This window comes from Bombyx mori, chromosome 25 (genome assembly GCF_030269925.1).
Source record: "Bombyx mori chromosome 25, ASM3026992v2".
NCBI lineage: Eukaryota > Metazoa > Arthropoda > Insecta > Lepidoptera > Bombycidae > Bombyx > Bombyx mori.
Genome location: NC_085131.1, coordinates 533,093 through 548,720, shown reverse-complemented (window position 1 = coordinate 548,720; position 15,628 = coordinate 533,093). Strand labels below are relative to the sequence as shown.

The 15,628-nt window shown below is 37.4% G+C and overlaps 2 protein-coding genes across 5 annotated transcripts; one reads left to right on the top strand and one right to left on the bottom strand.

Moving 5' to 3' along the window:
• Nucleotides 1–1,627: 1,627 nt before the first annotated feature.
• On the bottom strand, nucleotides 1,628–7,483 carry LOC101744076 (protein YIF1A). 4 transcript variants are annotated; one of them, XM_012690029.4, is made up of 7 exons: nucleotides 7,295–7,483; nucleotides 6,239–6,433; nucleotides 5,897–5,979; nucleotides 5,516–5,683; nucleotides 4,086–4,209; nucleotides 2,724–2,986; nucleotides 1,628–2,429 (listed from the first exon to the last, which is right to left on the bottom strand). In XM_012690029.4, exons 1-7 carry the CDS (start codon nucleotides 7,317–7,319, stop codon nucleotides 2,181–2,183), a joined length of 1,107 nt encoding a protein of 368 aa, XP_012545483.1. In that variant the 5' UTR covers nucleotides 7,320–7,483; the 3' UTR covers nucleotides 1,628–2,180. The 4 variants fall into 4 exon arrangements, with proteins under 4 accessions (XP_012545483.1, XP_004925708.1, XP_004925707.1 ...); XM_004925651.5 differs by having other exon boundaries at nucleotides 6,242–6,430; XM_004925650.5 differs by having other exon boundaries at nucleotides 6,239–6,430; nucleotides 7,295–7,474.
• Nucleotides 7,484–9,253: 1,770 nt separating this feature from the next.
• LOC101743928 (transmembrane protein 179) lies at nucleotides 9,254–14,948 on the top strand. The gene is made up of 5 exons (XM_012690028.4): nucleotides 9,254–9,978; nucleotides 10,894–11,034; nucleotides 11,308–11,469; nucleotides 13,055–13,139; nucleotides 13,591–14,948. The coding sequence occupies exons 1-5, from the start codon at nucleotides 9,869–9,871 to the stop codon at nucleotides 13,771–13,773; spliced, it is 681 nt and encodes a 226-aa protein (XP_012545482.1). The 5' UTR covers nucleotides 9,254–9,868; the 3' UTR covers nucleotides 13,774–14,948.
• Nucleotides 14,949–15,628: the final 680 nt, after the last annotated feature.

Below are 15,628 nucleotides of genomic sequence, written 5' to 3'. Positions count from 1 at the left end.
ATGTCCAAAGAAATAGACAAAAGAATTAGAACTGAGTGGAAAAAATGTTGGGCCACAAATTGACAAATCGACAGGATGACAGGACATATGTTCCGCTGCAAAAAGGAGAAATGGTACAATTAGGTGGCAGTATGGTACCCAACGGATAGTTCGAGGAGCCGAGGTCGCAAAGCAAGAGGATGGGAGGATGAACTGAAAATTACCTCTGGACCTATTCGGATAAGAGCAGCAGCACACAGAAAGCACTGGAAAGAGTTGGATGAGGCCTTTGCCAAAAGGGACATCAAGACGAGAGAATTTTTTTTTGTATAAGTGTAGATTTTACTTTTTTATTGTATTTTTATATAATACTAGCTGTACCCCTCCGCTTCGCCGAGCATTTAAAATTAACATTATTGTTTCTGACCCCCACAAAGATTCTCATCAGTAATGCCCCCGCAACTGCTGTAGGGAGTCCAACACTCATACAAATATTAGTCTATCCATTAAGTACATGTATTTTCTACATGGATACCAAGTTTCAAGTCAATTGGATGCACGGTTCAGTAGTTATAACGGAACGGAATTTTGAAGTCGTCGTGGCCTAAAGGATAAGACGTCCGGTGCATTCGTATCGAGCGATGCACCGGTGTTCGAATCCCGCAGGCGGGTACGATTTACTTCCAGGGTGAAATAATAATCAAACCCGCAAAATTATAATTTGCGTAATTACTGATGGTAGGATCTCTTGTGAGTCCGCACGGGTAGGTACCACCGCCCCGCTTATTTCTGCCGTGAAGCAGTAATGCGTTTCGGTTTGAAGGGTGGGCAGCCGTTGTGACTATACTGAGACCTTAGAATTTATATCTCAAGGTGTGTGGCGCATTTACTTAGTAGATGTCTATGGGCTCCAGTAACCACTTAACACCAGGTGGGCTGTGAGCTCGACCACACGTCTAAGCAATAAAAAATAAATAAAAAGACCCGTAAAAACCACTGTAGATTTATAAATTAGTATAGATATATATATATTTTTTATAATGTATTCCTTAATCTACTTTAAATATTTAGTCAACAATATAAAATGTTCGGGAAATAAAGGTATTATAATATTATCCAAATTAACCAATTTAATATGTGATAAGGTAGATTTCTGAAATTGGTATCTACTTAAATTGTATATGTTTCATAGGTATTTTAAGTATCTTTTATATGTAAATTGCTTATTCTTATTTATGTGTAAAGAAGCAAAATTTAATTATTTTTTTATTTTTGATAATCATCATTATATTATAATACTTTGTATTAATTGTATGTATATTTACGGAGATATGTATGTGTTTATGTATGTGTGTATGTATGTGTGTATGTATGTGTGTATGTATGTGTACATACATGTATATGTATTTCACTGGGATGGTACACCGCGCGTAGTTCGTTTCCAAATGATTCTTGTTCACCTGATGGTTGTCTGGATGAGATCGCTCTTAGCGATAAGACCGCCAATTGTACTTTTTTTGTGTTTAATGTATCGCACTGTTTATTTGTTTTTTGATGTACAATAAAGAATACTCTCTCTCTCTCTCTCTCTCTCTCTCTCTCTTATAATATTATTATTAAAAATGGGATTGAAAGAAATAAAACAATATTTATAAAAGTATTTCTTCGTATTAACAAATTCAAGTCTGCAGTTCGAATTTAGATTCATTATTTGATTAAGGACAACCGCGACAGCGCTACCTGGCGGCCGGCGCGGACAGGCTTAATTAATATTTTGTAAAACAAACTCATAGTAAATGTAATTATAAACAGATTTTTTTTCAATCTTTGTTTGTTTTTAAGTAAACTTGACCCATTGTAGCTTAAAATAGTTGATTAGTCAAATTTATTTAAAAGAATAATAAGTAAAAGGTTGATTTAAATTAAACAAAAATAATAAATGTGATATAGTTTACATCGACAATAGTTTATAAAATACAAAGTATAAACTCTAGATCTTTTGTTATTACCGTCGGGAGCGGAGCGGACGCCCACTTACCGCAGCTCGCGGACTGACTTTAGAACTCCATTATTCTTACGTAATTAAGAATTCGCAATTTATAAAAATATTGTGTATTTTGTTCCGTGTCATCATTCAAAGAAGAAGCGCGACTTCCGCAACACGGTCGGTCCTTGCGAGCGAGCTCACCCCGGAGCGCCCGCTATCGCGCCGGGCCCGCGCCCTCGCCAGGCGGCGACGCCACGAGATGGTAAGTCAGCCACCAGCACAGCAGCGGCTGTGTTATCGCCACGAACAGCAAGAAGTAGACCCTTCGCTTGGTGCCTCCTGGTGTTGGTTTGTCCCAGGCGTCGGAGTAAGGGTTGGCGGCGTAGGGAGGGTTGGGGAACCCGTACGAGGGCTGCTCCGGACCCTGAGACCCCGACAGCAACTGGAGACGAAGCGTCTTCACCTGGAATGAGACGGACGGGCGTCACCAACGTGCAAGAGACGTTCGGGCTGCGCAGGGTCGGCCCGTCTCATTCTGCCACGAGGTCGGCAAGTCAGGGACAGCTGTGATGTTACACAATTCGTACTTGGCGTTCACGAGGCAATGTCTGTGGGTTCCGGCGGTTACTTCACGGCGGCGCACGCGAGCCATATCCTCGACAGTGAGGGGGCGGGAGGTTCGTGCACGCGCCCCTGCACCGTGCTCTCCGCGGACAACTCGGGGACTTCAGATGCTGAATATTGAAATGAATCTCACCAAAAAGTAAGACAAAGCGCAGCTGCTGTAGAGCAGGCCGCAGTAGTAGCCCGTCCTGCCCGCGAGCAGGCCGGCCAGCAGGCTGGAGATCATCACGGTGTACTTGTAGCCGGAGTACGCCAGCAGGTCCAGGGTCTTGAGGCTGGTGCTGGTGTTGGTGACGTACAGCGTGACGAGGTACAGCAGCATCTCGAAGATAATGTAGGCCAGGGCACTGGACGCCTGGATGCCTATTTGTTCCGGTGAGAATCTGTGCTGAAGACCTGCAAGTCGTTTTAGTGAATTTAAACATATAGAGAATTCGTCTGTAGCGTTAACAGTAGAGTGATTCGACGGCACAGTACTTATGTGTGAGCAGACAGTTGTTCCACTACTGGGTTAAGGGTTTTGGGTTCAATTCCCCTCATCGAGCAGCCCTTGTGTGACGAGCAGGTTTGTTTGCTCGCCGTCTACAAATATGTAAAAGTATCAGTCGCTGATTTCCGCAGCACACGGGAGTCCCAGTTCGAGGCCTGATTGGTGAGACTTGTTTCTGATTACTTATTCATTTTCATGTATGAATTTAAAAAAACAACGATTCGTCATCACGAAAATAAATACTAAATATCAACAGAAGGCAGCAACTTGGCTCCGCTCTTGGCATTGCTGAAGTCCATGGGCGACGGTAACCACTCACCATCAGTTGGGTCGTACGCTCGTCTGCAAATAGGGCAATGAACAAAAAAAGCTTTTTTTCCAAAATAAAAACCAGTACTTATATCAGTATCAACAGTTTGTAACCGTCTAAATATCGATGTAACTATATTATGACATGTATTTTGTTAATATTAATACGTGAAGCAAAAACTTTGTATCCCTTTTTACGAAAACTGCGCGGACGGAGGAGTATGTAATTTCCTACACTTATAGAGAACATAGAGAAGAAGTGCATAATGCTAATATTTTTTTTAAAATAATGCATTAAAAATAAATAAAGAAAACATTACACACACTACCACGTATTTGACACAACACATGCGTATAAATATACTCTGTGTATTGTCAATTGTGAAACTTTTGTTATTGTTTAAAGTCTATGGTCAAATTGAGAACAGATTAATATTGTTGTCTTTAATATTATTTATTTATAGCGTAGTTTTAGCGAAATCTGTATTATTATAGAAATATAATAGTGCTTGACAATAGAACCATAATAAGGTTTAAACTTTTAATTTCAATTAATTATAGTCGAATTTCGACTACTGCGAGGACCACTAGTTTTGTTGATCACACAAGTGCTTCAAGTTACTGTACGGCCCTCAGCTTGGCCCGGCCTGAGCCAGTTCGTCGTGCTATCCCGCAGTGTAAACATTCATCACCAACCTAACATGAAGCCGGCCAGCAGCACGTACGTGACGTACCCCATGGAGGGTATGTACAGGTCCGGGGCGTTGATGTCGTACCGGGGCTGCACTGGAGTGTCTTGATCGTATTTCACCATCCACTCCTGTGGCACAAAAGAAACATTTCAACTGCTGGTAGGGCGTATTGCAAGTTCTGCTACCGGTGGAGCCGAACAATAATTTAATTAACACCAGTATAGTCTGTTCTATGACGTGGGAGGAGTCATAACAGACTGTCCAAGACGGATGTAAGCGGAAGGATTTGATTCGAACCCTACACCACAGCAAAGGGTGATGTCCCACTGGAGAGCAAGGACCCCAGGCTTCATAATGTAATAATACCTTGAATAGGGTATAATAATATGTTTAAGCAATCTTGAACGATCTTTTATCTTGTTCTCAGTAGCCCTGTCCCTTTATAAGTATGAAACGGAATACCAGTACAAATGACAACTTATTATCTAAGAGTATCACCATTGCTAAGTTCAAAAATATTTTTTTAAAATATAAGATTCAATTTTATCTGTATATTATTTTCATTTCAATTAGCAACGAAACTATTTTACAGAGTGTGTGCCACAATGAATATATCAACCCATAACGTGGCTACCGTAGTAGCTACTACTTAATAAAAATATTCAAAGTAGTAATTAGTACTTTCATACAAAAACTAATTTATTGTTTCAACTGTTCAATGACAGTCCTGAATTTGTACAATAACAGTACCATTCATTAGATTAGACGTTTCAGGACTATATAGACAATTCATCATCATCATCATGCTTTCCTATTACCCTCTGCTGGGGTGTAGGGCTCGAATCAAATTTTTCCATTTATATCGGTCTTGGGCAGTCTGTTCTAGCTCCTCCCACGTCATGCCCAAGACCCCTAGCTCCTGCTCCACCGAGCGACGCCAAGTTGTTCTGGGGCGGCCTCTCTTCCTTTTACCAGACACTTTCCAGGTCAGTGCTCTCTTTGATAGGTGTGTATCGGGCTTTCTTAAAGTGTGACCAATCCAATGCCACTTCCGCGTAAGGATCTCCTTCTCCATACAATATAGACAATTACAATAAGAAAATCATTCAAGCCAAATTCCTAATTCAAGGTAAGCTTAAGCCTAAGCTCATTTCAGCCAGCCTTATTTTTTACTATGAAGAATATTACAATACCTTGTTCGTTATGTTCAAGCTCTCTTTATTCAGAAACTATTATTTTTTTTTCATGAGTTTTATACTATCGGCTAATATAAGCAGGTCAGGGAAAAGACTATGGCTCGCAGAGAACCTTATCCAATGACAGTTTCTTTGATTAGTAGGATGTAAAATTTTCTTCCAGATTTTATCATTATGAGGATGTAACTAAGCAATGATTTATTTATAACAAGAGATTTATGGGTCAATGAAATATCACCTTATGAGTATAGGGGAAGACTATGAGCATTAGTTTCCTTATAACATATCTTGTATCGACTGCAAAATAGTACCGCAGCCTCGAGACTGGCACAAACTTGTGCAATTCTCGTTGCACAGCCTCCTTGCCTTGAGCCGCGAGCTGGTTGCCGTATTGAATAGCCATGTCCTGGAAAAAATTAAAATATCATCAACAAAAGACGAATAACTGCCTTATGGGGTAGGGGTCATCAGTCAGACCTATAGTTAACTGTTAATAAAATAGTCATAGTTTGATGCAATATTATTATGGTTAAAGTTTCTTTTCACAATTTAGTGTTTTTGTATTCATATTTAATTTACTCTATAATAACAGTGGTAAAAACTAAGAATGTCAAAATACCTGGACTACAGGTTGTTGCAGCATAGAGCTTATTTGCGCCGGGGAAGTCATTGGAGAAGGAAATCCCCCAGCAAATCCAAAATCTGTGAGCACATTAATGTAATATGTGTAATAAAAGGGGTACAATAAATAAGTTGTACATATAATAAAACAATCTTATTGAAAGAATATATTGGGTTTAAAAAACTTTGATGTCCAATATCAATATACACTATTTTTTCAAAATTGTCATTCTATTTGCATCGTTACAAGCAGTAAAATTATTTATTTATTAGTTTGTGTCTTGTTATGAATACATTATATCTTTTTTAAATTAAAGACATTAACAATAAAAATACTCACTACCTGCAGGAGCATGTGTATTAAAATCTTGATTGGCATCTAATTGGAAGCTTTCCTGGTAAGGCGGAGGAGGTCCTGTAGGTGCATACCCAGGGCTATATGCAGTGGGACTAAATGCAGGGTTAGGTGCTGGAGTACCCATGGCAGCTACATCACTTACTCGTTTTGCTTTACGGATGGCACCTGAAGGCCCTACTATTGGGAAATATTAAATTAATTTTATTGTTTTAAAATATTTTTATAAGCATTGTTTTGTAGTTATCATCAAATTAAAATAATTCAATAAAAGCCTGAAACTACTGTTTCAAAATAACGAATTAATCCAAGCATCAAACAACGACAGTATTTGTATCATCAATCTAGCAAGCAAAGATAAAATCAGTGGATATTTTTAATAAATAAATAAATCAATAAAAACACTGGAAATGAATATCAAATATGTACCTAAGGGAGGTTCCCTTTTTGAAAACTGACAGGTCATAGTGATAAATGATTATAAAAAATTTGGATTAATATATTATAGAGGATAAGGTTAAAAATTTTCACTTGATTGCTACTACTACTAACATTGTTAATAAATCACTACCAGACTTTCTTTTAGCAAAGGAGACCGGTTTATGTTCACAAAGTGTTAAACATCCTAGAATATTCACATTGCATTATTTGCATCACAGAATATTAAGTTTTGTACGAATATAATGTGGAATAACATTTCCGTAGCATAAATTGACATTCAGTACAATCAGTTGATAAAATTTTAATCTATTATTTATAACACATTTTGATTTTAAAATATTACCTAATTTCCCAAACCATAAATATTTTGACTATTAAATTGGAGAGGGAATTCGTGGGAGCAAAAACAACTTGCCTAACTTGCCTAACTAGTTTAGATTAAATTGATACAATAATATATTACATTTTATACTACACGCGGAGATCAATTCTTGTACTTATCGTATAGTTAACAGTTCTCGTTAAATTTTGTTAGACAAGTTCAAATATAACAAACAAATTTCTTTCAAAACTATTTAGGCTAGGTTTTAATAATCTCACCGTTTCTGGACGCGTTAAAATTCATTTTATTTTATAATTCAGTATTGTGAAGAACTTAACGACATAATAAAGTTTAATTAACTGAATTTAAAATAATTTCATTTAATGGAACACATCACCAGCGACTTGTCGATATCAGTGTTTCCTTTTTCGTCATGACATATGACAACGTTGACATTAATAATGACGTGTAGACTGAAAACCATCTGAAAACACTTTTTTTTTTTTTTTAAACCTAAGCTGATAGCCTTGAGAGGCTATTTCAGCGTAACCGTGGCTAGTAGGTGAGCTCACGGGGCTCAAACCTGACGACGATGCTAACACGAACCCTAGCAAGAGCCGTGCTTCGCAGAATCTACCAGCGGATCGGAAACGCGACCCACTGAGAAGATCCGGCGAGAAACTCAGTGGGCTGTGTCTGTGGGTTATTTTATTCGCCGAGCCCTTCGTCGCAAGCGACGGGTTCGACGAGAACGATGACCGATGACCGGTGGACCTAAAAGCACCGTTAGTGGATCGGCAGGATCCGAAATTACGTGTTTTGGGCGACGTCGACTGCTTTCCATTCTGTCCGCAGGATCGGGAATGTAGTTACCGGCGGCCACGATGAGAGGGTTCTTGTGTCGTGCCGCTTTATCGAAGTGGAAAAAACACTGAATATTATTTATTGTTGTTTATATTAGGTACCGTAAAATGGGGTGATTAGGGATCGAGAGGTGAATGGAAAAAAAACCATTTTTTGTACTGTAATAGTAGAATGTTGAAAGTTCACAAAACAACTGAATATGCATGATAATAGCTGCAAACTTATAAAAATCGCGTTTCAAATTAACTTCTTGTGGTGGTAATTATTTTAGTGCTAGAAACTTTGCTCTCTTTTATTTATTTGATAATAATAGAAGACTACTGTGATTTATAAACGTTATTTAGTTTTTGAACCATCATATATATTAAAGGTAAGTATCAGTTGTTATTGGTGTTAATGTATTTGATAAAATAAAAATACATGTAAAAACGGTTGTTTTTGGGGATATTGGGGACGTCTCAGGTACAAACAACAATGAAAAAGGGGTCAATTGGGATGAGAATAAGTGAAATGGAAACGACTTAAATATAAATAGGTACAGGTTTGTAGGGTTGTCTATGTACTATGTAGTTATGTTGTAGGTACTTATTAACTCCATGGTAGTTATAACAATATTTTTTATATTTGTTGGTAAGTATTTGGTTTATTCATGATGTTTTTGTCTAAAACTTTTATTCAAGCAAATTTCTCTGTTAACACTAATTTCGTCCCCAATAACCACAATTTCTGGGTAAATAGGGATATCACCTATTTTTGCTTTTTTTGCTTAAACTGGAATGCTAATTGCATAGCTTTAAATTGGATAACAAAGATACCCTCAAGGCTCAGTCATTTTGATCCTGATATAGCATTTCAAACATCAACAACAATAAAAAAATTGTTCATCAAGTTGGAATTTGTCCATAATTATCCCATTTTACCGGTATTTAAAATGAGACTTTTTGGCGGGAACGCCAGAAGTGGAGTTGTGTGATTTGTTTTATTTTGTCTATGTAGTCTTTCTTCAGGTTTAAATGTCTAATAAGGGTGGTTTATTAACTGTTTAATAACTGTAAAAGTGCACAAATGTGGAAAAATGAAACAAAGCTGCTGGACGTAGCTTCTCGGGATCCTCCACCATGTATACGAAAAAATCTCAGTAAATGACCACCATTTTACTGAGATTATATTTCATCCCATATTATCTCATCTCATTTTATTTTATTTCATCGCAGTTGATTAATTTCTCAAATTATCATCTTCATTTCATTTCATTTCATTTCACTCCATATTATCATTTTTCATAAAAACAAGAATATAAATTCAAATAAAACATGACGTAAAGATCTTAGATACCAGGTCATAAAATTTCTTTTAAAAAAATTTGTGATTGTAGACTTTTTGGCGGGAACGCGAGGAGTGAAGTTGTGTGATTTGTTTTATTTTGTCTATTTAGTGTTTCTTCGCGTTTAAATGTGTGATAACGGGGGTTTATTAACTGTTTAATATCTGTGAAAGTGCACAAATGTTGGAAAATGAAATAAAGCCGGATCTCGGGATCCTCCAAACAGCCACTGAAAAAATCTCCGTGAAAGACCACCATTTTACTGAGATTATATTTCATCTCATATCATCTCATTTCATTTAATTTCATCTCAGTAGACTAATGTCTTTAATTAATCATCTTCATTTCATTTCACTTCATATTATTTTTCATAAAAATATGGATACTTGAAATTATAATAAGACTTGACCTAAAGATCTTAGTTACCAGGTCATAAATTCCCTTAAAAAAATTGTAGCGGCATAGAATATACACAATCTTAATATTTGAGACTTTTGAGAGTAGCGGAATACGTATATTTATGTAGGTACTAGGTACCTACCTGCCTACTGCGACGAGTTCAGTGTTTTCATTTTCTGCGCCCGGTTTCTCTTCCAAAATCAACGTTCAGTGTTTAATTACTTTTTGTTAGGATATATACTGCTCTTGTAATCGTTTTTTAGAAATGGCGTTAACTAATGTGCTTTTGTTGAGCCAAATAGCGGGGTATTTGATGGGCCTCATACTGTCGCTTTGTGTTATTGTTCCAATGAGTATGCACCAGGACGAATTCAGGTAGGTGTTTATTAAGCACTTATCTTTAATAAAACTAAAATTTTATCCTTTGACCTACTAGGTACTTAGTGTCAATGACTTGCTTAATTTTGTTGTTTACAATTTAGTATATTTTTTACTGAAAACCTCGTATCCAAAAAGGTGTACCGTAAAATAAAGATAAACATGGTAAACTCTTGCATTAATTATGGTAACTATAATTTACCTAGTTCATGGGGGAAAATTTTGTTGTTTTCAATTTCTTCCAACAACCACCTAAATCAACATTATATCTATATATCTTTAAAATATGGATACATAGTAGAAATAAGCTATAGCCACAATGCTTAGAAAAAATACAACCATTGTCTAAACAGAATTAAGAACTTTACAGAATTTCAGAGTTAATAGTAGTTGTGATTCATGTGGTGGGCAGTGTCGGAGTTTGTATATAAATGTAATGGCAGGCAACACTTGACACATGATTACAGATTTCGAATATTAGAATTATTTTAAATGTTTAAAAAACAGATGATTGTATTCTCGTAAGGAAATGTCAATACTTCTCATCTAGACACGGCAAGAGAAACATGTAATAGTTTTATAAAAAATATAAAGATAATAATTGTATAATGGTGTAAAAGTGTTCAAGCTATCTGCAATATAATTATAATGAAGCAGTTGTGTTTTTAAATAGCCCCTCATCACCTACAGAACCCAATCCCCTCAAATGTAACTGTCCAACAGGCAGAATAAAACTATCATAAATCAGATAAAACCATATCATTTATAAATCATAGAGCTCCATGTGATGAATAAAAGCAGTGTCTGAGTCACATGGGGTTGAAGGCATTAAGTTGTGATGTACATGAGCCTGTCTTTTCACCTAGAGCAATAAAAAGAATATTAAATCTTATAAAAACTCTTCTAAACCAGTGGGAATTGCTTGCTGTTCTCAAAAGGTGTATGGCAAGAGGATGGACAACTGCTAGTTTCATGGGCCTCTAGATTCTACTGCAACTATGTTATTCTAGTAGGAATTCTCATGTTCCTTGTGTGCTGCGTTCAGATATACAGGTAAGATATTATTGTTTTTTTGTGCTTTTCATAAACATAAAATAATAATCTCTCATTTGAGAAGTTGTGGCTTTTTTTTTTATTGCCTTTGTAGGTAGACGGGCATACGACCCACCTGATGGTGAGTGGTTACCGTCGCCCATGGACTTCAGCAATGCCAGGGGCAGAGCCAAGCCGCTGCCTACAAAGCTGTGGCTTGTGACTCCCATGTACCTAATAATGTCAGTTACCTTTAATGTGATGTACCTTTGTAATTAGTCAATATTTTTCTAGACTCTCAATGTTGGTGTACAAAGGGGAGGATAGCTCATTTCTGTCGGCATTCTTGGAGGCTGTTGGATGTACTGTGCTCTGCGGGCTTGGAGTCTCTGCTGCCCTGATGGTTACTCTCGGTTTTATGACTTGGTGTGATAACATCATTGAACGGTTTCCTAGGTGAGAACTGATGAGGTAATGAAGTAAAGTGATTTAAATTTGCTGGTCTGATGTTTTTGGTGATAAATCACAAGTTGTATTGCATGAAATTTGTGATTTTGTTACTGCTTTTGTTCTATGTTAATGTAGATACAGTCAAATCTAGATTGTCAGGTCCTACATACTTCGCGCGCCCCCTAGCCACAAGAACCTCGTTTACTGCAAAGAAGGACCCCTATGTCATGGTGCCACAATTCCAATGAGTATCCCTGCAACCTTCCACGAGTATCAGGATACTTGGAGCTGATGTCCAGTTTCGGAGTAATTTGGAGGGCCAAGTTGGCGTCCAAAGTTCTGGGAGTCTACAACAGAGCGAAGCGGTACTTCACGACTGGACAGTTATTCTTGCTTTACAAAGTACAAGTCTAGCCATGCGTGGAGTATTGTACCCACCTCTGGGCTGGGGCTCCCAAATACCAGCTACTTCCACTTGACGCCATACAGAAGAGGGCCGTACGGATTGTCGATAATACCGTTCTCACAGATAGTTTGCAACCTCTGGGTCTGCGGAGGGACTTTGCTTCACTCTGTATTTTGTACCGTATGTTCCATGGGGAGTGCTCTGAGGAATTGTTTGAGATGATTCCATCATCTCGTTTTACTATGGAACCGCCCGCCACTGCAGTAGAGTTCACCCATACTACCTGGAGCCACTGCGTTCATCTATAGTGCGTTTCCAGTGATATTTTTTGCCACATACCATCCGGCTTTGGAATGAGCTCCCCTTCTCGGTGTTTCCCGAGCCCTATGACTTGCCCTTCTTCAAACAAGGCTTCTGTAGAGTACTCAATGGTAGGCAGCGCCTTGGCTCTGCCCCTGGCATTCCTGAAGTCCATGGGCGACGGTAACCACTCACCATCAGGTGGGCCGTATGCTTGTCTGCCTACAAGGGCAATAAAAAAAAGAAGTTCGGCCCCGCCCCTAAAAAAAAGCAATCAAATTAGATAAACTCTTCACATATGTTGTGTGAAACTAATAATACTATAAAATGTATAGAGATGTCATCCACACAAACCAAGATGTATTTTCCATTGCATTGGAATAATAATTATCATGCCCTTTAAATTGTTTCACAAAATTATTGACCAACTCAGTGGTGCAGTATTTAGAGGCCCATGACTTTTGCACCAAGAGTTGTGGGTTTGATTCCCACAGCGGGCAAACAATTTTGTGATGAACAGGTCTCTTTGCTCTTTGTTCCGGTGTTTAATATACATACTTCATATGCATTACGACTATGTATGCTTCTGTCTCTAATTTCCATGCCAGGAATCCTAGTCCGGGGTCATGTTATCTGACTATTTACTGTTATTATTATTAAATTGTTTTGAAACAGAAACATGCAGTCTATAAATAAGTGTTGTGTAAATAACCTTACATATACAATATAAACTACCACTTACACATAAACTTAGAATATACATAACATAATAATACATTCTTTACACACAAAATAGTCTCAATTTAGGAGTGATCATTTTTGGAAAATTGCCCTTATATTATACCCACTCTAGGACCATTTTCATTTTGAATATTTTATTTTTAGTTGTGAAGATGCCACTGGTCAAGACATAGATACAAAAGATAAAATTTCAACTGTTGGTTTTTATATGGAGATTGGAACAGCACAGGTAAGGTTTTAAATTTTATGCATATTTGGGTCACCTGTCAATGTAGGAACCTCAATAAAAAACAAGTTATTTTTAAATACATATTATGTAGTTATAAAAAGTGAAGACAGTGGAGAATTTAGAAGCGAAACAATCTGGGGATGTGAACAGTGATCAGAACTGATAAATAGAGTCCAACTTAGTGTAGTTTATTAATGATATAGATACACTAGTGCCAGATACTGTGAGAAAGAAATGATATAAATTGTAACATGATATTAGGGTTTTTATTGTGAAAACCGTTAATAAATCTGTCATACATTTATCTGGAATTCCAGCTTGAAATGATATTTTTAACAAATTTATATTATAACAATTTTATAAACCTTAACCTTATACATATTATGAGTAGTAATGCCAATAAGCTAACTGACAAAAACACACCATATATTTATTTTCGTTTTTAATACAGTTTGGTGCATGGGCAGCATTCGCGACATGGGTGGGTCTGGCTGTATTTTCAACACTGAAAGTGTGTCGTTACCACCAGCTGCAGAACATCCAGGTCTCGATGTACCGGGAGCGACAGAGGCTTGTGAATGAGAACGACTCGCAGCCAAGCTCTGATGGACGGTCTACTCCTCCACAACAATGAAATGTGATAGTCAACCATTTTCTAACATATTGAGATTATTTTAAAGTAACAATTGTGGTGGGTAGTCATCACACAACACAAGATATTTGACAGACGCCTGAATCTAGCTTACGAAATTTTCAAGATAAGCTCGCACATATAGAAGTTCCGAACAACAACATTCAGACCGTCGGTCTACCGAGCAATATCACCCGCTCTGTGGAAGATCTTTCTTTTGTCGTATACCCTCCACACCATAACTCTGGCAGACTGCTTTGACCATGAACTTCGATCCCCGTGTGCAAAAGAACGTTCAAGTCTTCAGACCTTCTTGATCTAATTTGATTCCAGCCAGTGGCCTGAGAGCCAGTCGAGGAGGAATCAGCGAACAAACTCACGTGTAATATCAGTTTTAATGTATTATTGTATACTTGTTAATTGATGAGCTAATGATCATGTAATGAGCGACGGTGCCCTCTTACTATCAGGCAGTTTGTATGCTGGTTTGAATGTTGAGCCAAAATAAACCTATTTTAAACCAAATCTTGAATGTAATAAATAAATTACTTATAGTTGTAAGGTCGTGTCCTTCAGCTCGCTTGACTGATGCGAGACACATTGTGATTTTAAATATAAACATTATTTGTAGATGTTATGTATCTTTTAATATAAATTTTGTTCTTTAAAGTAGAGATGAAACGGATATCCGATAACTATCCGGTATCCGGTCTATCCGGCCATGTTTTCACTATCCGGCCGAATACCGGATAGTAAAATAGTATACGGCTGGATTTCGGATAGTAAAATTTAAGAAAACCTCATGGTTAAACAAAAGGCAAATAATACCACAACAGGTTATGGACAACTTTTATTTTTATAATCGCACGTCAAAAGAGATTGTTTGATTAGTTTGTTTAATACTCAAAATGAACAAGTGGCAAATTGTGGTGAATGAATACCAAATCGTCGTCGTACCGAGTCGTCGCGATCTCCGCCCACGAGCGACAACACCCGAACGCGCTCGCATATTTCCGAAAGGGCCGAACATCCGGCGCTCCGGCCTCGCAGCTTGCCGAATATCCGGTATCCGGCCAAACCACTATCCGTTTCATCTCTACTTTAAAGCGTGTAAATAAGTCAGGTTAAACTGAAAAATATTATTATTATGTAAATTATAAATAAATTATTTAATATGATGTTGTTTTTTTGTATTTTAACATATTTAGTCAACGCTACGTTTCGCCGTGATTACTTGTTCAGTCCAATTAGCCTTTGCTGCTTTCACTTAACTTTTTTTTATGTACCAAATTATAGATAATTAAGGAATGAATTTACTCGTCAGAGGCTTAAAGACATTTACATTAAAATATTTACCGTTTGATTTAACAAAATTTATTAACTAAAATAAATAAGATAATCTTTGAAAATAAAACATAACGTAACATAAATTCCTTTGTTTTCTTAAATTAGTTTTATCTTGAATATTAAATCCAGTTATGTCCATAGGTAATATGTTTGTTAAAAATTATTAGTAGCCGCCTGTCTTGTCCTTTTTTTTTTTTTTTCCTACCTAAGCTGGTAGCCCTAGCGGCTATGTCAGTGTAACCCTAACTTTAGTAGGTGAGCTCATGGGGCTCAAACCTGACGATGTTGCTAACACGAACTCTAGCAAGAGCCGTGCTTCGCAGAATCTACCACCGGATCGGAAACGCGACCCACTGAGAAGATCCGGCGAGAAACTCAGTGGGCTGTGTCTGCGAGTTGCCTTGTGCTAATGATACTATCACAGGCCACTTCACAAGCGGAACCAACTGATATTCAGTTAATATTTTTAAGCGTAGACGATTAGAGCTATGGCGAAACCTTTACTATTTGC

What these genes read in the sequence shown, in the direction of transcription:
- LOC101743928 (XM_012690028.4), top strand. Translation starts at nt 9,869, where the DNA reads ATGGCGTTAACTAATGTGCTTTTGTTGAGCCAAATAGCGGGGTATTTG. An exon ending in ATGCACCAGGACGAATTCAG is followed by an intron (nt 9,979 to 10,893) that starts GTAGGTGTTTAT and finishes CTTCTAAACCAG; the next exon opens with TGGGAATTGCTTGCTGTTCT. An exon ending in ATCATTGAACGGTTTCCTAG is followed by an intron (nt 11,470 to 13,054) that starts GTGAGAACTGAT and finishes TTTTATTTTTAG; the next exon opens with TTGTGAAGATGCCACTGGTC.
- LOC101744076 (XM_012690029.4), bottom strand. Translation starts at nt 7,319, where the DNA reads ATGAATTTTAACGCGTCCAGAAACG. An exon ending in TTTTAACGCGTCCAGAAACG is followed by an intron (nt 6,434 to 7,294) that starts GTGAGATTATTA and finishes ATTTCCCAATAG; the next exon opens with TAGGGCCTTCAGGTGCCATC. An exon ending in TGCAACAACCTGTAGTCCAG is followed by an intron (nt 5,684 to 5,896) that starts GTATTTTGACAT and finishes AATTTTTTCCAG; the next exon opens with GACATGGCTATTCAATACGG.